Raw genomic sequence first — 24,247 nt, 5'->3', positions numbered from 1 at the left:
AGAACAACCAAATTATTTTATGAAAAGACTTGCATGAACGCGCTCTATATATAGTGGAGAAATTTGCATATGTAAGCACATTATTTATCCCTACTACTATTGAGTGCAGAGCAATACATGGTTTAAAAGAGTGCCACGCCTATAAAAAGCTAAATATATCTTCTAGTACATAATAACCTTTGGGAAAGTGTTCACTTATTCCATCCCTCTTTATTGGAACTTTGCTATACGAAGTACGGACCGGTTACAAGTTAAATCTTTGTCCGCTAGCATCTATGGCAATGCCCAAAAAATCCTTTACATGATGATGGCTATAAACTAAAAAGCCAGAAAGAATAGTGACCAAAAAGTGGCTACGTTGGTATACGATGAAAAGAATTTGAAGTCGATTGAGTCAAGAAAATAAACAAAAATCAAATAAATTTTTTTGCACCACAAATTTGTGTCAAATAAAAAAATTTTAATAATAATTTTTAGATTTAATTAAAAGTCAATATCAACATACTTTTTTTATCTAAAAATAGTTTTTATTTTATTTAAGTACTAGAATAAAATTATTCTTTCTTTAATAAAAAGCATATAATTATCAAGTAAAATAACTAAATTTGTATAAAATTTGTGAAATTAGTATAAAATATTCTAATAATTGTAGTTTACTTACTAAGTTTAAATTGCATAAGATAGTGAAAATATATTGTATGAATATTTCAGTTTAAAACTTACTAAGTGTGTGATAATTGATCCTATCACATGAATATAATTGGAGGAAAATTGTTTGAGTAAATAATATTAGGAAAACTAAATATAGTCGGCGACTTTGTGGTTTTTCTGCCAAACATACATGTAAATGCTACCCCAAGCCAAAGTCGATAGTTCTGCCTCTGTTATACTTTCGACTTGGACTACAACGTAATAGCAAAATCAGGTTCCCTCTCCAAGCTCCACAAAATGCAAATGGTCATCGTCAATTTCACAAAAAGGTTACTTTTTCAACAAGTCTCTTCCTCTCAGTGCACAACCTCTTTTTAAGCTCATCTTAAATTGTATATTCTTCAATCTCTACCCTTGAAATTGTTAATAATAAATCTTAATGGCTCTGCACATTGGAACATTTTAGTTCCGGTAAAGTGCCTGGAACATGTGAAAGGCTTCCTAAACTGTTCATATGGCAATAATGCAATAGAGCGCAATACTCGTTTGAATAAAATAAGGGGCGGACACAATAATTGATCGATGAAAGAGGAAATTCGTCACCTCCCTATAAAATATCTAGTGAAGGCCAGGGGTATCCTAGGCTAATAATGAAGAGCACACATTAATTAGTTACCTCCCTCAGCAAATACTAATCAACTAGTGTATGTTTTGGATTAAATCATATTTGATTTAAATTTAAAATTTCTAAAAATTAGTGTATATTCTATACCCTGTACGGAATAATACATAAAATTTATTAAAAAATTAAATAATATATATAGTAATTATTATTATAAATATTTTATAAAATTATAATTAAAATCAAACTCTCAAAATTTTTAATATTAAAATATTAAAAATAATTAGTATTTGTCTTAATCAATTTGAGTTTGTTAAGTGATAATCTCACTCGTCCGCTTAAACAACTATTAGGAGTTAGAATCTCGCCTTGTGTATATAACAATTCATTGGCTAGCGATAAACCCTTAATAAATAGAGTATCAATACGTGGTTAGACTTGGCAGGAGTTTTCGAATACGCAGGTACCCGACCCGTCCATACCCGGATGAAAAGGGTAATAACTTGACCCGAGTCAGGGCAGATTTTGCTCAAGACGGGGTATAGATGGATTTAGAGTGTATCCGCCCCGAAAATATACATATAAACACTTTTTAGGAATTAGAATTTGCTTCACATCACATATGATTCATAGCTTCGATCTATACTTTATAGCCATGCAAGATAAACTCAATCATCCTCACCTGAAATCTTCTTCTTCTCGACTTCTTCACAAAAAAACCGCATAGCTCCTGTCATGTTGTTGCTGAGTCCATCGCTGCTTACTTATTCACAACTCCCATCTTCTTTCACAGCCAGAGACGAACTCACGTTTAATATAGAGGGGGCATTTGCCCCCACAATTTTTTTTTTTAAAAAGTAATACTTATATACATATATACCACTTATTATATTATATTTGTCTCAAAATAAAATATAAATAGTTCTTTTGTATTTTATGTTAAAAAATATTTTGTTAAACTTAACACATAATAATAATTATATTGTTAAATTTGATTTAGTATGAAAAATAAATAAATAAATACACTAAAAATTAGTGATAATTAATTATATTATATTAGTTAATTAATTAATAATTAAATTAAAACTTAATTTTCTAATTAAATACAACTTAAATTATTAGTGATTTTTTTAAAAATTAAATTATATTTTTATTATTTTAAATATTATAATAATGATTGTGTGTATATTTCTAGTTCTTATCAATATGTATTAGATAGTTCTAATTTTAAATTTTGAATATATCTAAACCAATTTAGATTGATCAGGTGATCAACTTAGTCGTCTGCTTAAATAAGTATTGAGGATTCGAATTCTGTCTCGTATGTATAGCAACTCGTTGCCGGCCAATTGTAGATTCTTAAATGGAATTCAAATTCATGAGGGATTAGTTCTTAACTTGTTGAATATTGTGGGAAGCAAAAAAATATCTATACCTAAATTTTATTATATTTTTGTCCCCATTACTGAATTTTTCTGGGTCCGTCACTGTTCACAGCTTATGTCATCATCGCTGCTCATCCCGTTACCGTCGTTGTTGAGCCTGTCGCCACCTTTCTCCTGCCGAGTTTCTTTTCTCTAGGTAAATTTTCTTCTCTCTCTCTCTCTCTCTTTCTCTCTCTCATTGTGAGTCTGTTAAGTTCTTCTCTTCTTCTTCTACAGACTCATCACTTAGTCACCTTCGCTATGCCCGGATATTACCGTTGCAGTTTCATATGAGTCTATCACTGAATAAAATAGAATTTTTATTCAAGTTAAAAATAGACATGCATTAGATCATTTTTGCATGTAATTTTTGAATTTTCTCATCCAAATTTGATCTATATAGTTGAGTATTTTAGTATGGGATCATCGTAGTTTTGTTGTGACACTAATGTGATAAAAGTTTCGGTAATTTCATAACTAATATATGAGATAGACCAAATTATTAAAGTAATAAGAGAAATAACATTCAAATTTACGCGTAAAATTTATAAGAGGTTATCTCAGGAAAATATATATTTATAACCCAAGTAGAAGATCGTTAGAAAATTATTATTTCTTAATATATTTATGGATAATACATATATTAATTATAATCGTAAATTAAGTAATTTCACATTAAATGACTTATATAACGGTGATCTCATTTATTGTCATAAATGTTAAATTAAATAAGTCATTATTACTTTTGATTTAGATAAATGAGATTAAAATCATAGATACTATTTTATTTGAGTTTTAGGGTTTAATGAGTGTCACACTCAAATATAAATAATGACTTTAGAATTTTGGTCTTCAACATATCAAACTTGCCTTCATAGCTCTTTTGCCACAGTAAAATTATGATTCAGCCCTATAAAAAATACAGAAGGTTTTGGTTGACGAAGATCAAAGAACCACAAGAGCCAAGCTCTCTGATCTCAATCATACTCTCGAATGAAGAGACGTTTTCGCGCTCTTAGTTATATTTTTTAATGATTTAACATGGATGATCTTGAGGTTGAGAAATCCCAAAATTTTCAGCTAAAATAAAAATTTTATTCAATCAAATGATAATAAATAATTTTATTGAATTAAATTATATTAATGTGATCATTGGATGATAAAGAATGCATGAAAAATAAATAAATAATATTTTAAGAGTATAAAAATATTAAATTGTCATTTCAATTTACTTTTTTAATCAACGATAATAAATATCTTAAATTAATTAAATTTTTACAAAATTTATACACCTAAAACTATTTCATTTTTTCAAAAATCTTTTGAAAATACAATGGTTTAATAAGAGGTTGACTATTGAGAATTGAATATAATATTTTTAAATTCGTATTTTTAATAAAATAATATGTACTTAGTTCTATCCATCCTAAATAATTCTATATTCACTATTACTTATCCATCTAAATAATTCTAATATTGATAGAATATTATTTTTAGATGCAAAAAATTGAAAATATATTTATTCTATTTCAAAAATTAATATTCATATTTAACTTTGAATTCCAACTAATATGACAAAAAATATTATATTTTTAGTTAAAAAATTAAAGTAAAATATCTATAAATATATTTTTGTGCTTTAGCTTTAGATTTTTCAAAAAAATTTGGTAAGTTAATGGAATCAAATCATATTTCTATAACATATATAAGAATGTATATTACACATATATAAATAAAAAAATTGGGTATAGTAAGAACAAATACATAATTAAAATAAAATTTAGAAAAATAAGAACCAATAAAATATTGAAGGAAAGAAATATAAATAGAAGAGAAATAAAATTATTTGATGGAAGAGAAATAATTTAATAAATTTTATGTCTATATAAAAGAAGAATAAAAAGAAAAAGGAAAAAAAAGTATAAGGACCTAATTAAAAATTTAGTGAAATTATAGGGACCAATAGAGTAATTAAACCAGAAAGAAATAATTAATCAGATAAAATAAATTTAAAAATATTACTGAGCAAAGTAAATGTCACAATAATTATATTACTAATTGAAAAAAAAATTAATCAATTCAAATTTTTATTTAAAATAGACAATTAAAGATCACTAATGAATAAAAATAAATAGGATATAATACATTAAAGAATAATTTTGGTAGTATAAATAATAAAATTAAATTATTATATACAACTTTTACTTTTTACCTTATTATGATTGAAGTTAACATTAATGGTAAAAAACTAATTTTAAATAGTCCCAATTTGTATTTTACAACATAATTAAAGCACCATTCATAATTTTTTATTTTGTGATTAATCAATATTTTTTAAATTTTTTGGTTGAGTCTTCTGTGTGATACTTAAATATCTCAATTAGTTGATATAATTAATCCACCGTAATGAATTGTATTTAACGAGTTAAAAGAAATAAATCAGGAAACATTCTAAGAAACATGCCACGTCAACTTTATCATTAAGTGCAAAAATTCAATTTTTATATAATAGAATAAATAGAATAGATAGATATCTAATTATTCGTTATTTTAACTTATTTATTATATATTTTTTTATATTTACAACTCAATATATTAAAATACAATTTATATATCTAGATAAGAATTACATAGATATTTAATTAAAAGAGCATTTAATTTTTTAAAATATAATAACAGTTTTAATTTCTTTGATTTTTCTTTTTTACATTTTTTTGTGTGTTTTTTTAAATAAAAGACAAGCCTATAGTAAAAATAGGAAGAGATTGTAATATTTATTGGAAAGAAAAAAAATAAATATAATTAAAATTCATACATTTAAAATGTGTTTGAACTTCGAAAAATGATATGAGACATGAGAACTCACAGACACTTGACTTCAATGAATCTGTTTATACCATTCAACTCAGTGTTTTTTAGCTTTCTGTTTTCTTCTCTTCTATTTCATATGAATTTATCAGTGCCAAACATGCATCGCATAGAGTATTTTTTAACTCCATCCTAATCCATATATTATCTTTGCTAAACAAAATATAAAAGGAAAAAAAGACAGTAAATAAATTAAAGTTATTATTATTTAAAGAGACAGTAAATATATTAGTATTTTTGTATTTTAAATTAATTAAGATCTAAATGAAAGATAACATTAATCTAAAAAAGTTAAATTAAAATTAACTCAAACATTGATATTTAAATTATAAAAAAAATTTGATTTTCATATTTTATAAAATATCATACTGACGGTAATTGTAAATATGACGCTACTTAAAATTAAATAAAGTAACACAGATAAAACAAATTAAAAAAAATAGCTTAATCTTGTATAAAATTTACTTATAAAATTTATTAATATTATATAAATCATCTTTGTATTTATTTTTCTGTGCGTATATAATATTTAATTAACACATTAAGACATATATAATATTTTGTTAATACATATATAATATAAAGTGATTTACAAATTATTATTAATTCGTATATAATGTATAATTAAATTTAATGAATTCAATTAGAATAAACAATAAATTATTTATTCTATTTCAGACTTTATAAATGAATAAATTAATTAACTAATATAATAAATTACAATTAATGTAGTAAATTTAATTAAGTAATATATATTATAATAAATTATATTAATATTTAAATATCTAATCAAATCAATTAGCTGATATAATTAAATCATGATAATAAATTGCATTGAATGAGTTAAAATAATTAAATCGGGAAACACTTTTTAGAACATGCCACGTCAGCTCTATCATTAAGTGCAGACATCCGATTTTTATATAATAGCATAGATTTTCAGCTAACACGTTGCGTACTAATTTAATAGAATTAATTACATAATTTGAATTATTATAATTGATAAATTAAAAATTTTGCGAAAATATTATGTTATTTGAACAATAAAAATTATCATTCGGTTACTTAGACAGTTAGTTCATCATCAATAATGCAATAGTGGAATTTAGTTTTAACAACCACCACAATCACATACATAATGATAACGAACTCGTTATCTAATGAAACAATCAGACATGAGCCACACACCCATTTTTGGGTTGTACAAACGACACAATACAAATTATAGCTATTTCATTTAATTTTTAGTAAGTTAATCAAATTTGTATCAAGATCTTAGTTTATGAAGCAGATACAACTCTTTTAAAAAAGAGTAAACTCGATCCAGAAATTACTTAATATTTATGTCAAAACAAATTGTGTCAAAATACTACTAATAAATTATAGCAAATGAAAGAAAGTACATAAAATAAATGAAAGTTTTTAATAAATAAAAAAATAAAATTAAAATTAAAAAAATAAAATAACAATAAAATATCAAAAGCAAAGAAATGAAAAGAAATGTCTTGAGTTTGGAAAACTTAAATTATAATGATGATCAAACATTATTAAAATATGTTTAGGTATTTAAATCATTTTCAATCGTTTATATGATGGATTTTGTTTAATGTGCAGGAAATAAAAATTAGTTTTCATTTGAATTAAGCCCACCTTGATCATATTTAACCTTCAAACAAAGCTTGTCTTATAGCAATATGGTTTTAAATCAAATGGCTGAAATCTAAAGTGGCTCAAGAAACTAAGACAAAGCCCAAGTCAACACTTCTCTTGGACAAACAAAAGCATTGATCCGAATTGAGAGAAGAATGAAAGGAATAACCCAAAGACATCAAGGCATACTTCGGTTACTATATGCCTTGGTAATTGGAAGTTAAAATTCAATTTGATTTAATTATATTAAAAGATCCACACTTACTCCATTTCTTGAGAACTGAGATTTAGATTTCAATTGAGATTAATTTGCTTTGAATGCTTCCTTCGAAAGTTTCTTCTCCTCTCTCCTCTCTCTTTGCTCTCGGTCACTTCAATCCATCAAAGAAGAAGATGGAAGAAAAAGAAAAGTCATAAAGAATAGTCAAGAAAGATATTTGCCATTGAAGGAATGATTTGAAGAAAAGTTTCAAGATTTTCGTTGCCAAGAATAGAAGCAATCCACCTCTGTCAGGAAGAAGATCTAGTTTGATAAAAGTTCATTTCTATTTTTGTTCCTCCAAGAGAAAGATAGCGTCTGAACCTCAAGAAAGGTAGAAGCAAAAATGGAAATCCTGAAGCTATCCTGGTCAGAAGCTCATCAAGGGTCCGAATCCATTCTTGGGGCCAAAGTCAAGATCAATGGCTAAGATTAAAGATGATGCATGAAAAAGGTTGAAAGAGTTACATGCATGTAGTTTCGGTTCGATTTTTCCTCTCTCTTCCCTTTGTTCGAACCGCTGCTGATCTATGGTTGGAAAAGAAGGTGCTGGGTTGGTTGAACCGGTTTCAACCTTGAAAGCTTCCCCTTCTATATTAAGGGTGAACGGCCAAGGGTTGAGATTAAGGAGAGAAAGTGTAAAGCACAAAGTTCTCATAGCTACCCGAGCTTCTTGAGTTCTTCTCCTTCAATGGTGTTCATTTTGTTTTCTTTTTCTTAGTATTTGTCTATCTGAGTCTCATGGTGAAAAAGACAAACATGGTGAGGTTTGTAAGAAAAAACCAGTGAGAGAAAAAAGACAGTGATCAAATTAGAGAAAAAGGCATAGATGTCTCAGAATTTCTTTGTACATCTATCTGTTGTGTTTTATGATCCTGTGGAGATTCTCTTGCAAGTTCGGTTAGCACTTTACAGTTGAAAGCTTGGTTGAGTCCAAGTCAAATTCAGATTGGGGTTAGAATCTGGATTTGTCCCAGATATAATTGGGTAGATCCTAGGAAAAAATTGGTGTTTATAATCTTGAAAAAGATAGTGAAATTCCATAATTATTGTGATGGAGACTGGATATAGGCTGCATTACATTTAGTAGCTGAACCAGGATACATTTTGGTGTGATTCTCTCTTCTCTGCTTCTCTTCTGTTTCTGGTTCACAGGAGACAAAATAAAAAATGTATCTCAACTTGTTACAAGACAAATAAAAAATGTCTCTCAACTTGTTACAAGACAAAAGTGAAAAAATCTCCTTTATTTTATTGAAAAACTAAAAGTAATACTCTGCGAAAAAGGAAGCTAAGATTCAACCCCCTTCTCTTAGCCACTGATTACCATCAATTGGTATCAGAGTTTGGTCTCAAAGAGATCAAGCTTTGCAGTTTAGAGGAAAGATCCTGATGGCAGACAACAGTGGTTCAAACCTGCTGGTCTATACTCTGATAGAAGGACAATCAAGCAACAAACCTCCGTTCTTCAATGGGAAAAACTACAGCTACTGAAAAGAAAGAATGAAGATTTTTGTTCAGTCTGTAGATTACAGACTTTGAAAGATAATCTTGGAAGGACCACAATTCTTACCACAACAGGAGCTGATGGTGTGGTGGTTCCCAAAACTGAGACCGATTAGAATGAAGATGACAGAAAGAAAATAGAGATCAATGCTAAAGCTGTCAACTTGCTCAACTGTATGGTCAACTTCGAGGAATACCGACGGATATCAAGATGCACAACAGCAAAAAAAATCTGGGACAAGCTTCAAGTTACTCATGAAGGCACAACCCAAGTCAAAAGATCCAGAATAGACATGCTAAACAGAGAATACAAATATTCTCAATGAAGGAAGGAGAAACAATTGATGACATGTTTGAAAGATTCAACATTATCATCACTGGCTTGGATGCTATGAAAATCAAACATTCAGAATCTGTGCTTGTGAGAAAAATATTGAGATGTCTCACTAAAGAGTGGGAAACCAAATCTATTGTAATAGCTGAGAGTAGTGGCATTGATGAAATGACCTATGATGATCTGAGAGGAAACTTACTTGCTTTTGAAAATACCTATTTGAGAAAAGATACAAAAAAAAGGAGTTGCTCTCAAATCAGTCACTGAATCTCTGGATGATGAATCCAGAAATGATTTATCTAACGATGATTTTGTTTTGTTTGCTAAGAAATTTAGGAGAATGATGAAGCAAAAAGAACGAAACAAAGGAGGCAGTTCAAGGTAACTAAAGAGGAATTTGAGCAAGGTCATTTGCCACAACTGCAGAGAAACTGGGCATTACAAGTTTGACTGCCCAAAGCTGAAGAAAGAAGACAAGCCAAAAAGAGAAAAGAAGAAGGGACTCATGACGTCTTGGGAAGACTTGGAAAATGACTCTGAAGATGAAGATGAATCTGAGACAAGATCCCAAACTTGTCTCATGGCCGACCACATTAATGAGGTAATCTTCAATGAACCCTCTAATGAAGACCTTCATCTTATGATAGATCATCTCAATGAAAAAATTAGATACTTCTTAAATGAAAACTATAAACTTGAATCTCAAGTTACCATTCTAAAAGCAGAAAATAGTTTTCTCAAAGATAAATTAAGGGAAGCTGAAATTGTTATTGATCTTGTTGAAGAAAATAAGCGGTTAAATACTGAAATTAAGAGCTGTGAATACCATCATTCTGTGATTGCAAATATAAATTATTTTGGAAATAATGAAAGGTTGCATAAAGAAGTAAAAAGACTAAAAGAAGACATAGCTAATTTTGCTCAAAGTTTTGAAAAGTTGAATCAACTCTTAGCTAGTCAAAAACCTCTCTATGACAAACCTGGTTTGAGTTTTCATAAAAATTCAAAAACTATTTTTGAAAAATCTCATTTTGATAATATGGATTCCACTTTGGATGACATAAGATTTCAAAACCCAACAAATCTGAACAAACAGCAACCTAAAAGGCTTTGTAGATTATGCAATCAGAATGGTCACTTTCCCATTCAATGCTTCATAAGTGAAAGAATAGTTGGAGATAAAGTTTATAAGATTGTTGGTAATTATAATGGCTTGGGACAAAGAAGATGATTTGACATAAAAAGATCCAAAAAGATTTAGATACCTAAGGTCACTTAAGCATTTTTGTAAGTTTGCCTAGCATCCAAGAGAAAAGACAACATGTGGTATATGAATAATAGATGCTCTAGGCATATGACCAGAAAGTCAACATTCTTCATCAAGTTTGATGAGTATGATGGAGGCTTTGTTACTTATATAAAATCAACATTTTTCATCAAGCTTGATGAGTATGATGGAGGCTTTGTTACTTCTATCTTTCATATCAGGAGTTCCTTGTTTTAATTCTTCTTAAAATGCAATTTGATGCTTTTGCTGCATCTCTTACATCTTAAACATATCTCGATCTGATCGTGCTGCTAGCTATCCCTTAGATTCTCGACAACATAAGTGTCGACTTTGCTTTTTTCTGCGTGAACTATGTAACAACTTGATGTAAATCTGAACATGCTTTGTTGTGATACATTATATCTTGTGGTATTCTTCTGAAGTTCTTATTCCGGATCTTCTTTGAAAAAGTTTTGATTTTATTTTTATTCTGCCTGATCGTGTCTCTAATCATTCTTTAAATTTTTTATAAGATAGCCTTAAATCTTGCCTGCACTTCCCTACATAGACTAAGTAACTTCCTTATGTTGTTTGAGCCCACTTGTTTGCAATGAACCACCTATTTCATTAATTCTATAGGAGACCTTCACCCTAGATTTTTTTTTCTTTGAATACAACTCGACTCTCTTTCAACCACATACCATTTGCTCCTGCATATCCTTGCGTGATTGTGCATCTAGGTATCCTGCGAGGTTCTTGAGGAAAAACCTTTTTCTTAACCATTATTAATCTCCAATTCATAAACCTTGCATCTTTTGTTTTAACTTAAATTTGTTTGACATGATAGCATTTTTTCTTTTATCATTTCTTTTGAAATGTTCGTCTCATATTTTTTCTTTGAGCATGTGAAATAATTCTCTTAGTTTTATCCATTGCTAATGAATGTTCTATTTGATTGTGTTCTTAACCATTCTCTTAAATCTTTGTGAACATTGCCATTGACTTTAGTGACTATTTCCTGTGAGCTTTGTACTTCTTTTATTCGGTTTAAACTTGTTTTGACTTAATACTTTATTTCATGTGAGCCCTGCCTCTCCCCTGTTCATCAGAGTTTATGGTGTTACTGTGGAAGTCCCTGAGCGCCAGTCATGGCTCAATTTGGACTGTGACTAATGGTGCCAATATATTTGGCCCTATAGGGATTTGTCCCTACTTTATAGGGCTAGAAGACTAAAAAACCCTATAACTAATAGGGTTAAATTTTTAAAAAGCCCTCAGGGCCAAAAGCTCTCATGAGCCAAAAACCCTAAGGTCAACTCATGGGTCACCTAATCCTCTTTTTTTTTATACATTCTCTATCTCAACAACACATATAAAACTTATTAAAAGTCATTAGTTTGTTCTATTCCTTTGTCATTTTTATGCGTAGAAAATAAAAAAAATTAAACAATAAATGTTAATAATGTGCATTGATCATATTAAATTCAACTTTTAACTATATACATCAAGAAATCAAACATGGCATTCACTATCTCATCACCCTTCTCCTTACTGTTTAATAATATCTCTTTAACTATATCTATCAAGAAATCAAAAGAACAGAACATACATACTGAAAAATGAGTATACTCTAAATACAAACATTTTAAACTTTAAAACTTAACTCCTAAAACTCTAACTCTTAAAATTATAAATGTTAAACTCATAAATTTTAAACCTTAAATTAAATCTAAAATCTCTAAAATTTTAAAAATTAAATATAAAATTCTAAATCATAAAATCCTAATTCTTAAATTCTAAATTGTAAATTTTTAAACTTGTAAATCTTAAAATTATAATCTCTATATTTTAATTATAAATCTAAAATGCTAAATCTCTAAAATCCTAAACACTAAATATATAAAGACATTACAGACATTTTAATATACATATATTATATAGAAAGTGGAGACTCAAATGTGCCTTCAGACGCTTCGCTGAGTTTATCACTTTCCTGTTTAAGCTAGGACATCCGAAAGCTATAGTATTTGCTATATCTTTTCTAGGCAAAAATCTGACAGCAGAATTATTTGCAAAACAAATTGATTACTTACTATGAAGCTCACTAGGTAATGGACTTTAAAATAATTTATAAAATATAATTCATTCAATACGCACAAAGTTATTATACTTATTTTAGACATATCCTTAATAATTCGTTTAACACCCTAAATTAAATATTACTGAGCATTATAACATTTTTGAAACAACTTTTTAAACTAAATTTTATAAAAAAATCAATTGTTGTGCAAGTGCATAAAATGATAAAATACATATTCAAAAGACCCCTCACAAATTATCACTCAAGTCATTTGGCAACACTTTATTCTGTTTCTCTATAGTTAATTAATTATGGTGAATAATTTGATGAAATAAAATTGAGAATATGTAATTAGAAAAAAATATTAAATTCGTTTAAGCTTCGTTATAATTCTTCTTAATATATTTTGATTCACATGGGTGCCTATAGCTGCCGGATAAAGAATAATATAATGAAAAATTTCTACAGAATGAAATAAAATAGTATATGCCATTTTGTGGTACTTGAATTGAAATAATTTAAAAAGAAAAGAAAGCAGTAAAAGCATATAGTATTATCGAAGAAATAATGAAGCACAACTCAAACACAAGCTAAGAAAGCAGATAGAAATACAAAAAAAAAAATTAAAAATTAAATTGGTAGGGTTTGTAGGGTTTATAGGCCATCCCTATTTTGATTTTTGTTGGAATGGCTTAATTAGGGTTGGACTTATAATATGATTTTGTAATTTTTTTGGGGCTGTGGACTAAAATTATTTTAGAGGGTTGAGGGCTAGCCTAAGGTTTGGGCTAAATTGACACTTCTAGCTGCAACAAATTATTAGTTTGAGTCGAGAATGATCGGAGTCGAAGCTAGAGCAATTCAAAATTGACAGCATGATATAGAATGTGGAATTTTGTTGGTGCCAAAAATAGATTTCTTGATGAGGATGCGTGGCTCCAGATTGTGTCCATCTGAAGAATTAGTTGAAATTAATAATAGATGGTGTAAGAACATCGAAGTCGAAGATTTTCAACACATGAAAAACAGGTCGAAAAGTAGTTACTATTTTTTCTTGAACGTTAGTTAAGACTTTTGTTTACCCCTCAAGCTCAGCTGAGAACATGGATGCAAATTTCGAGGAGTAAGCTGATGAAGAAAAAAAGTGGGACTTGGAGACTAAAGGATGACAAACTTAGATGTCAAGATTCTTCATGGTCAAAGTAAAGTTGTGGCTTGAGAAAAAGGTGGGAGCTAGATCATGGGAAGAGAAAAATACTCTGCAAGTCTATTCTCATGGTCTATAAATAGAAGTTCAGAAGAAATAAGGGACTTCAATCTAAACACTTCACCATCACACAAAATTCTGCAAAAATCAAACTTATACCGATGTTAAAGAGAATCACAGAATGCAAGTGTATGTAAGTGCCTGGAGTTGACCTTTTATTCATTTTTTTTCTTTTATTTCCTTTGTTCTTTCTTTTTCTGTTAATTTATTTTATCTTCACTTTTCTTTGAGCATTTCTTTTCCTTTTTTCAAGTAATTTAATTTCTTATTTTGATTTCACTTTCTTATCTATTTAAAGCTTTCATTTATTTTACGTACTTCCTTTTATTGTAATTTTTTATATTATTTGCCAGAGTTTAATATCATTGAACATTTTATATATTTTTCGACACAAACACTAAGTAATTTTTGGGTCGAGCCCATTCTTTTTCAAAAGAATCATATTTGCTCCCTGAACTGAAATCTTGATACAAGTTTGATTCAACACCCTATCGAAGTTACCAAAAATAAAGTGAAACAATCTTCTACTATAGCTCTTCAAGTTTCAGCTCCTTCTCTTCAAAGATTTTACAGAAATGATTCCAGATTTATCAAATTTCCACACCAAATTATCCTCTTCCCCTCTTCGCAATCCAACCTTCTCTAGGATTTTTAAAAGCTCTATATAGCTTTTTTCCTCCCACACCTTTAATGACCTCCAACAATGAATACTCCAAGTCCACACACCACAATCACATATTAGAGACTCTCTGTTTGCTGCAAGTGTCTATTGGATTAGATTCAATACAGTGATATTTCTCTAAATTTGCTATCCAATTTTATTCTTGTCTAAATTTTATCAGATATTATCCAATAGACGTGACTTCCAATCAAATTGGAAAATTTGGATCATTATCTGATCGACAGTTTGAGCGGGTAAAGTTAAGATGCTTTTACATTTTAGTAAATTTTCAAAACGACAAATATTGAGTATAGAAACTTAGAAAGGGGCAATGCTACTGCTATTTCCAAGGCATATAAAGTACTGCAATAATATTTTCTTTTGATATTTATGTGATTCCAATACAATGAACACCATATAAAATCATCACATGCTTATTTTTTGGTGGTAACTAATTCGAAATGCAAAACAAAATATATTCCTTATTCTTTTAAATAAAGAAAAAAAATCACCAATCTTCTCCTCGCTAGAGTACTAAACAATGTACAATTAAGGAATAAATAAGAATTTTGGGATTGAATAAAGAAGACAAACATGGCACCAACGTGCAAATAATGTGTCATGGCTTATTCTCAACATGCCGAGGGCCAGCTTCTATATGGATCCTTAAGTGCAGTGGTGTTGCCAGGCCGCGAGAAAACCATCTACATGCATGGTTCCATTACATAAACGAAAACCGATTAATTTTACTCGACTCAACTCTAAGAACATATTATTAGATTTATTATCTTAATATAAAATGCATTAAGTTTATCTTAATTGGTGTATCATAGAATTGTTCAAGTACCTGATAATTCTCTAGTGTCCGCGACTTAAAACCTGCACTACAATAATCAAAATAGTACTCCCATGTCCTGATGAACTTTTCATCAAATTTGAGGTCCAAGATTTCACTAATAAGGCAAATAAAATTTTCAAATATTATTAGTGTAAGTAGTAACAAAAGAAATTTCAAGAGTTAACTAGTAATGCAAGTAGTAAGTTCAATTTAAAAAACAGTAAATATGTTACAATGAAATTAATGACATACTTCTGCTTTTTCATGAAGTTTCTTCTCCACCGCCTTAACGTTTGGTGGTAATGAATTCCAATGTTCTCAGTGTGCTCCACACTGCATTCAAGAATTTTCATTTCATGGTTAAGAAAGAGAAGAATGAATGGATTCTCTCATGGTCATTTAACTTAGCAGTAACATGCATATGAATTGTACCATAGTCTCGATGCAGCCGCCATGGCTGATGTTATCCTACTTAGGCAGGGCAAGCATCCCCCTGGAAAAATATATTCCTTTATGAAATCGGAACTGCGTCGATACTCGTCGTAACGCTCGTCTGGGATTGATATGAACTGATAAATAAGATAACCATCTTCAATAGTTAGCACCGATTTAAACTCCAAATTTTTGTAGCAGTAGTAGCATGTATTTACATCATTTCATGAAAGATATACCTGAAGAACTAGAAGTCCATCGTCTGCTAGTACTGATTCGCAACAGCCGAAGAACTCTTCCATGTATTCATGACCAACTGCTTCTATCATTTCACTGAAATATCCTTCTGCAAGTTATGCTACATGTTGGAAATACTGCTATTGTAGGTAGTTCTACTTTTGCATAATTAAAATGAAAAATAGCTTACCAAGATATAATCCTATCATATTTGAATGTCTTTGGTAGTTGGCGATAATCGCACAGAAGAAATTTGATATGGTCCTGAAAATCATGCATTCATCACAATTAGCATGATACTCTTAAAATAATCTCAATTACTAAAATGAAGAGATTTAATATCTATCATGAACATGTTTCAATTGGCCCATACATTAAGTTTAGCATGTTTTTGCATCATAATTTATGTTAAGAAAATCGATGAAATCACACTAGCTTGTCATATACCTGAAGTCCAGCATCTCTAACTCTTTCTTTTGCAAGTTTCAATTGCTCCTTAGATAAAGTGATACCAGTGTATTTGCAACCGGTTCGTTTGACGACTTCAATAGCTAAACTTCCCCATCCGCACCCAATCTCAAGAATTTCATGTTTCCTACCTATTCTAGCCTTCATTTATTTAAAGAAAATTGAATACATTAGGCCCTTCACAAGCTAGCAACTAAAATATTGATGAAATAGCATTCAAAGGTACTTACTTTTTCAATGAGAAGAGAGATTTTTCTCATTTGTGCATCTTTCAAGTCTTCATCTTCATTCTATCAAATATTTTAATAAGAGAGGGAAAATGTGAACAATAGCTTCCTTAGAAATTGAGGAAGAAATATCTTTGAAAAGTAAATTGGAATCGAGCATCAAAATGTCGTAACGCTTGCCTTGAACACTGCACTTGAATATGTCATTGTTTCGTCCAAGAATAACGCAAAGAGCTCATTGCTCTACAAACAAACCAATGATTGATTGTAAGTAAATGATATAGAAGATCCAAAAACAAGCTTGATTGTATCTAACATAAACTGCAACTTATTATGCATTGACTTCTTTTCTATTCTAGTTACAAAAAGTTGAAAGAAAGATCTAAAACATAGAAAGATATAACCTCCTAGATGCTCATGCATGTAGCAAGTCTTATGAAAATTTTAGAGATGGATACATTTAGCGAAATATACATCTATGATTTCTAAGTGTGCATTATTTGTTCAATGAAAAACTTATACCAGATCATAGTGTCTAGAAATGTTGCGGCGCGCCTGTGTGAGAGTATTTTGCCTTGAGTAATGCTCAATGAAGAACTTCGCAGATGCTAAACTAGCTGTAAGGAAAATTGGTGTCCACCAACCCCTGAAGACAAAAAATGAGGAAAAGTTTGAAAAAGCATAATTACAACAATATCAGTACTTCAAACAAATCATAACCAACTTACCTATTCTTCTTCAATTTTGAATTTGAAACATTAGAATCCCTGCTTGCTATGAGAATCTGTAGAAAACACAAAAGATACATGGAATTAAACATTAGAGTCTGAATTAGACAGTTGTAATTAGATCCTAATAGCATCTGCAATAGTGTGTTTTTTAGAGTATCACTTTTGATACTTTCAAAAAGTGAATTGATTTAGAATTAAAATCTACATTGGAGTTGATTTATGAAATGAAATTAGTATCACTTTAGAGATATGATATCATCCTGATGAAGAATCAATAGAATTTAGCCAGTCGTATAATTATGTTGATGGAATAATTTAAAATAATATAAAATTCTAATTGAACTAATACTAAACATTGGGGAAGTAAATTTCACTTTTAATTTCAAATTACTATTTATGACATGGTCCTAGAAATGTTCTTGTAGAACCCAAAATAAAATGAAATTAGAATTAGCATTGGAGATGCTCTAACGATTATGCTTACCAGAAAAAGATTCAAAAGACCTTCATTTTTATCAACAAAAGAAAAGTCTCCATTAATATATGCATCTGCAAGGCCTAAATCAGCTTGGGTCATAACCTAATAACCACAAAAAACTATGTTAATTATTTTATTTGCTCGCCAACAACTAGAATGAAATTAATCAATAACTTCAATTTATGCATAAGTCAAAAGCAAATACCTTCCAATAAAATTGAGGACTATGGATTCTCATAACACACTTCAGAGAACACTTTATATCAGTTCCCTCGAAGGTAAACATTGTTCCTCCTTCCTCCAATAAACTATAAACTCCCCAAGACAAAATACATAAGTTATTCAATAAGCTTTTACATGTCTAATTCAATAGATAGAACATGGAATAGATGGAATATTTTGGATTTAGTTACTGCCAAGAATTGAAATAAAATTGAATCAAATATCATCTAGAGAGCATAATGTTGATTGAACATGATACTACCAACTTGAGAGTGTAAAAGGCCCATATTATATGAAACAAATGTCTACCCATTGCTAAAAGTGAACTCACATTAAACAACCGGTAGTAACATAGGAGCTTAGGAATCTTGTCACAAAAAGGCGCGCTCCAAGTTCCTTCCAAGAAGGCACCATGTGTTTTGGGTTGGTTTGGAGGGAGCAACATCTTCCAAGAATGCCATGTGCAGCAGTCATGCCAGCCTGAAAATTTTTGTTTTATAGATCATTTCTTACAACTCAACATTTGAGAAGAAAATAGGTTCATCAAAAGAAATTTGCAATTTATGTTAGCCATCACTGTAGTATATATAGAAAGAAGCATTAAGCCTTAGATGTCTCAAATACAAGAAAATATTACTTTTATATTTTTCATTTTCATCATAATAAAATTTACTTTAACTACCTTCAATCCATCTTCATGAAATCCATAACCTGAAAACCACAAATATATGCATATATCATATGTATATTTGAAGTATATCAAAGTGCCCGGACATAGTAAAGGTTATTATATAAACAAAAAATGATTAGATAGCTAAGCATAAGTTATGTCATCAATCAAAAATTTTCCTGCAGTATTTGTGTATGCATATTCTTTAATGTTTGATATATATACATATCAGATCTTTACTTAAAAGTTGATTTTTCATATAGAAGCTTATAAACCAAAACTTGTTTTTCCCATCATTTTGAAAGATCTCAAACACTACTAGTGTTTAACACCAAATTGAATGGCAAAAACTAGAGCTGAAAGCTAGGGCCTCAAACCTTGGTAGGCGCCGCAAAACCAAATTCTTCTTTTTCCTTGAATATTTTCAAGTTCTTGTGAAGCCCTGAATGCAGCAACTGATGGAACTGGATGTCCAGTTGACCACTTAAGCAAGGTATTTTCCGGTGTATGATCTGGATTTAGAGTTACAAGAAAAGGTAATCTTGTTTCTCCAAGATTCTGCAAATAGAAATACAAGATCGATTATCAAGTTTTATTCATAGTTCACTTTTCTTCTAGTAGATTTCAATTATGTACAAATGCATTATAGAAATTTTTGCTAACCTGAAGAATGTTGAGCCAGTATGTCACACAAACTCTGTTATTGTTACATCCAAGAAAATTCCATGCACTCCATGCTACTGGGTTTCGAGGCATTAAATTTTTGTCACGATGAAGAAAAATGTCACTGCCAATAGAGATCAAACAATAATTGTGCATTTGGACTTATTTGAAGATAGAAAATAAAAGATCTTTGATTTTTTTAGCTCTTAGTTGCTTAGTTTATTCATTTGACATACATGGACACATGAATTTTCAAATCCCTAAGCAAAAAGTTTCTAGTCCCAAGGGAAAAAGTCATCTTCCGTTGATGAATTTGTTTAATTCAAATTTAAAAATGTAACTACGACAAGCTGTGTTGTCATATTCCATGTTAGAAGAAATTTTACCTGTACACATATTGAAAAGCACCGAGAATTCTTCGCTCATCATATGTCGCTGCGTCTCCTAATAATCTCAGTGTATCTGGAGCATGCGTCGCCATTATGCAGCCATCATATGTTTCTTTAGAACCATCTTTGTACTGCAGAACACATCCTGCAATAAAATTTCTAGGCTTCTTACTTGAACAACATCAATTATTTGATTTAAAAAGAAAAAAAGTGCATGCCAAAAATCAAAGTAACAAAGGAATGGTTTAATCACTCACCTCCATCTGTTGTTGAAACCAATTCCACCTCACAGTTAGTAATTATTTGACCACCTTTACTCACAATCTCGTCTTGGACCTAATTTTCATAACATGTAATCAATGTCAAACATTTTATTCATAGCATAAGCTGAATAACATTGGTTCAAATTTTTAAAAGTACTACAAACTCAATCATAAATGGCACCTTCTTAACATAGCTTTGTGAACGCCATCTAACAGTTAGCCATTGCGGCCTTCCAAAGAGCTGTGGAGGAAGGGCCAAGTGAATTAAGAAGCATTGGATATAGTAAGTATATCATTTTCATCATTATGCAAAATGTGACAAAAATGGAAGCAATTTAATTTCCTTAATACCTGAAGTAGATAGTGATTGCGACAAAAAGAGAGAACTGAGAAAGCAGAAAAACTCATAACTCCTTCAGAAGAGCATGACCATATAGAACCGCATATTGGAATCTACATTCATTCATTCCATATAATAACAAATCACTAACCACAGAAATATTTATAAAAATAAAAAGCGTCTAATAAAATGCAAATAAACTCACAAGATATGCTTTCACAAATAATTTAGAGTAACCCCTTGACTTTATGAATTGTTCCAAAGTCTCATTGCGGTCCATATCAAGATTGTTGTCAAGCATATCAAGATAGCTGCATATTTAATTGAAAAATGAGACAATAAACTCAATTTGTCATGATATAATCACTCATGAACTGGCAAATAGCATTATGCTTCTAAATTTTCTTTAATTACAGACTCCACCCTCTCTATTTAGTATATTTTTCTTATTATATTTAAAAAACATATATTTAATATATTGAAAATCACCCAATAATTTAGCAAGTTAGTCTTTAAAGTTTCTGAATCCTTTGATGGTGACAGAGAAAGCTTAATAAATAAGGTAACAAACAACCTTGCAATTTTTGGATATATCTCACATTTCATTGACAATCAAACACAAACAAATAATGGAGTCATTAGCAATAACTATGCGTTAACTATGTTCATATAGTACTATTTTGAAGCAAGCATTAAGCAAATAAAAAGTGTAGGCATAGATAAAGAACTACTTGCCTTATAACATCATCTTTGAACTTGATAATTTCTCTAACCATTTGCCATGACATGTCAGATAATTCCATGTCAACTTCAAGACTCTCAAAGAACTCCATCATGTTAGGATAAGTTACCTGTTCAATCATTCATGTTATATTCAAGGTATTAGTTTCATAAAAAGAAAAATAAAAGATAATAATTCTTTAACTTTTTAACTTGAAGACACGCAAGTCTCTAATTAATTGAAAATAAAAAAATATCCCTTATTTTTTAGAATGTGAGACATTTAAGTTTTTTCATCGAAAACATATAAGGACAAATAGGTTCCTCGTAGGGACTTAAATTCTCACGGTTTAAAAGTCGAGGAACACTTTTTATTATTTTCAATTAGTCGATGACTTATATGTCTTTCAGATAATTGATCAGAGACATATTTGTTATTTTCTCTAAAAACAATTGGTGTTTTAATAGCAAAATTAGTGATTTGCTCTGTTCTTAGCATATGTCACATAAGTATAGTAGATACTGATATTATTTATCATGGTTAATTATCTTTTAAATTATAAAAAAATTTATTTATTTGAAATAATATATAAACTCACTATACTAATGTAGCAGATAATCAATTGAACAAAATAAATAACTAACTTTATTCTCGAATCACCTAGAAATTCCTAGCAGCGTCAAGTTACAAAAGTACAAAACTGCATTTAGAAACTAACATTTTCAAAATCAGGAATATTTTTCAACTGCTTGCTCTCCTGGATATAGTACTGCTAGTTTACAACTTTTTATCATATCATATTATATATCTTGTGTGTTTGTAAAAATATTGGCATCTCTGGTGGGATGGCAAAATAATTTGATCGACGATAGATACTTATAACTAAAAGTGAAAAGAAGAATGATGAAATTTTTTTAAGATAAACCAACTATTATTTCTGTTTTAATATTTATTGTGGTTTTCATAAGAAATGACTTTGTAAATTTCTTACCAATATCCAATATGAAAGGTGAACCGTCAAAATGGCCCTTGATTTTTTAAAACACAAACAAAAATACTTTTCACTTTTGATAACAACAAAATATCTTTAAACTATTATAAAACATAACAAAAATAACTAAAAATAATAATTTTTTAGAGTAAAATAGTCATTTTGACACTTGAAAAATTCTGTTTTTGTCAAAATAGACCCCAATTTATTTTTTACAAAATGAATCCCAAAAAATATGTATCATTTGACAAAATGGCCTCAACGTTAACTATTCGATATTAACGGAGATGTCTAAGTGGCACGTTAAAGGCTTACCTAAAGGGTTAGAGTGATATATGTGGGGTCGATTCACATTTTAACAATTTAACCTGAAGAAAATCCTAATTCTCAAATTGAGTACGTGGTGGAGCAAAAATGGAAAAAAAAATCTTTATTGACAAATAACAACGTTTTATCTGCGAGAACAACTATGAGGGCTGAAGAAGGGAAAAACCATTTGATGAAACCTACTTTTGCCACTAAGAGGTGGTGATGCTAAAATTGAATACTCGGGTCAATCCTGGACGTTGGTTTTTTCGTTGTCTTTCTTGGTAGGTATGTCGTTTTGAATGAAACCTATTGAAATAAAGCTTGTGATTCTTCTTATTTATTGAATCTTTTCCCTTTCTCTTCCTATTTTAATAGAAATTGAGAATGGGATGTGGCCATGTGGTATTTTGTTTGAATTGATGAAGAGGAAGAAGAGATTAAAAAAAATTAAACTGAATGTTAAAAGGAGCAAAAAAATGAAAAGTTTGGACAATGGGAGAATTATAAGGCAACAGCTATGAGGTCATTTGTGATTGAAGGGTACATGAGGAGGATAGAAACTTTGTTGTTGGTGCTTGTAATTGGGGTAGCTATAGTTATATTTATGAACATGTTCTCATTATTTAGGTAGTGAAAGTTTTGTTGTATGATAGTAAAAATTAGTAATAGAGAATGCTACTTTTAGGTGTAGTGAATGTTGAAATTGTATCCAAAATGAATATGTATTTCTTGAACATGTGCTAAATACAACAATGACGATTTCTTGTCAGATGAGATTTTTACTGTGAATGAATGGAAGTCAACTGAAATGTGAAAGAGTGAAATAGGGATTTAAGTTTAATAATTTTCCATCTAAAACGGAATAATATTGTAATTTCATATCTAATCCTTCAGCTAAGCACTTAACTGTCACTTAGACATCTTCATTAATATCCAGAGTGAAAAATTAACGTCAAAGTTATTTTGTTAAACGGTGTCTATTTTTTAGGGTTTATTTTGTTAAAAACAAATGTTGGGTTCATTTTCATAAAAACAGAATTTTTCAGATGGTAAAATGCTATTTATTTTAGTTTTTATAAGTTGCAGACAAATTTTATATTTAACAAATCATTTGTGCATTTGGTCACAAAAATTCGTAAGAATATTTAGATAATTATTACAAAGTACATAAAAAAGTTATATAAAAATTTGATTTCTAAATATTTTTTCATTTATTTGGTCATTAACATAAATAAATCGCAAAAAAATCTATTTAGAGTAAAATCACAAAACTTTAAAGATAAAAATATTTTATTTTTTTTTCATGCTTGCGAAAACACTATATTAAAATTAAGTATTTAAAATATTTTTTGAGAACATATATTTAATGTTAAATTTTTTTTATATTTAAAATTTTTTAAAAATATTTTTGTGTTAATAAACAGATTGTGCTGACAAAAAAAAAAACAGATTGTGCAGATTCTATAACACTTATTCCGTACATTATCTCCTTCGTAACGTTTATGAAAATTTTATTAAATACACTTCTTTTATAATAAAATTAAAATTTGTACTAACATGCGTCAAGTATTATTCAAGGTTATTATGTATAAAACTTTAAAATTAATTTTTTTAATAAAGATAATATATTATAATACTATTTTTTAAAAAAATTTAAATTAATAAAAAAATAATATAAA

The 24,247-nt window shown here is 29.2% G+C and overlaps 1 protein-coding gene across 3 annotated transcripts in view; it reads right to left on the bottom strand.

Moving 5' to 3' along the window:
- Nucleotides 1-14,942: 14,942 nt before the first annotated feature.
- LOC107466400 (uncharacterized) overlaps nucleotides 14,943-24,247 on the bottom strand; it is a 13,575-nt gene continuing 4,270 nt past the window's right edge. Inside the window, exons 2-24 of one of the 3 annotated variants that reach the window (XM_016085377.3) lie at nucleotides 21,283-21,398; nucleotides 20,753-20,858; nucleotides 20,559-20,660; nucleotides 20,389-20,448; nucleotides 20,202-20,280; nucleotides 19,942-20,089; nucleotides 19,556-19,679; nucleotides 19,270-19,450; nucleotides 18,905-18,933; nucleotides 18,554-18,702; nucleotides 18,206-18,308; nucleotides 18,007-18,102; nucleotides 17,520-17,575; nucleotides 17,314-17,437; nucleotides 16,972-17,034; nucleotides 16,795-16,854; nucleotides 16,544-16,705; nucleotides 16,287-16,360; nucleotides 16,099-16,192; nucleotides 15,860-15,996; nucleotides 15,680-15,760; nucleotides 15,437-15,542; nucleotides 14,943-15,293 (exon numbers count right to left, since the gene is read on the bottom strand). In XM_016085377.3, coding sequence (XP_015940863.1) covers nucleotides 15,222-15,293; nucleotides 15,437-15,542; nucleotides 15,680-15,760; nucleotides 15,860-15,996; nucleotides 16,099-16,192; nucleotides 16,287-16,360; nucleotides 16,544-16,705; nucleotides 16,795-16,854; nucleotides 16,972-17,034; nucleotides 17,314-17,437; nucleotides 17,520-17,575; nucleotides 18,007-18,102; nucleotides 18,206-18,308; nucleotides 18,554-18,702; nucleotides 18,905-18,933; nucleotides 19,270-19,450; nucleotides 19,556-19,679; nucleotides 19,942-20,089; nucleotides 20,202-20,280; nucleotides 20,389-20,448; nucleotides 20,559-20,660; nucleotides 20,753-20,858; nucleotides 21,283-21,398 — 2,322 coding nt within the window. In that variant the 3' untranslated portion in view covers nucleotides 14,943-15,221. Of the gene's footprint in view, nucleotides 15,294-15,436; nucleotides 15,543-15,679; nucleotides 15,761-15,859; nucleotides 15,997-16,098; nucleotides 16,206-16,286; nucleotides 16,361-16,543; nucleotides 16,706-16,794; nucleotides 16,855-16,971; nucleotides 17,035-17,313; nucleotides 17,438-17,519; nucleotides 17,576-18,006; nucleotides 18,103-18,205; nucleotides 18,309-18,553; nucleotides 18,703-18,904; nucleotides 18,934-19,269; nucleotides 19,451-19,555; nucleotides 19,680-19,941; nucleotides 20,090-20,201; nucleotides 20,281-20,388; nucleotides 20,449-20,558; nucleotides 20,661-20,752; nucleotides 20,859-21,282; nucleotides 21,399-24,247 lie in introns of those variants that run through there. The other 2 variants (XM_052254448.1, XM_052254447.1) reach the window with 2 other exon arrangements.

This window comes from Arachis duranensis, chromosome 9 (genome assembly GCF_000817695.3).
Source record: "Arachis duranensis cultivar V14167 chromosome 9, aradu.V14167.gnm2.J7QH, whole genome shotgun sequence".
Taxonomy (NCBI): Eukaryota; Viridiplantae; Streptophyta; class Magnoliopsida; order Fabales; family Fabaceae; genus Arachis; species Arachis duranensis.
This window is presented reverse-complemented; position numbering and strand designations above follow the sequence as displayed.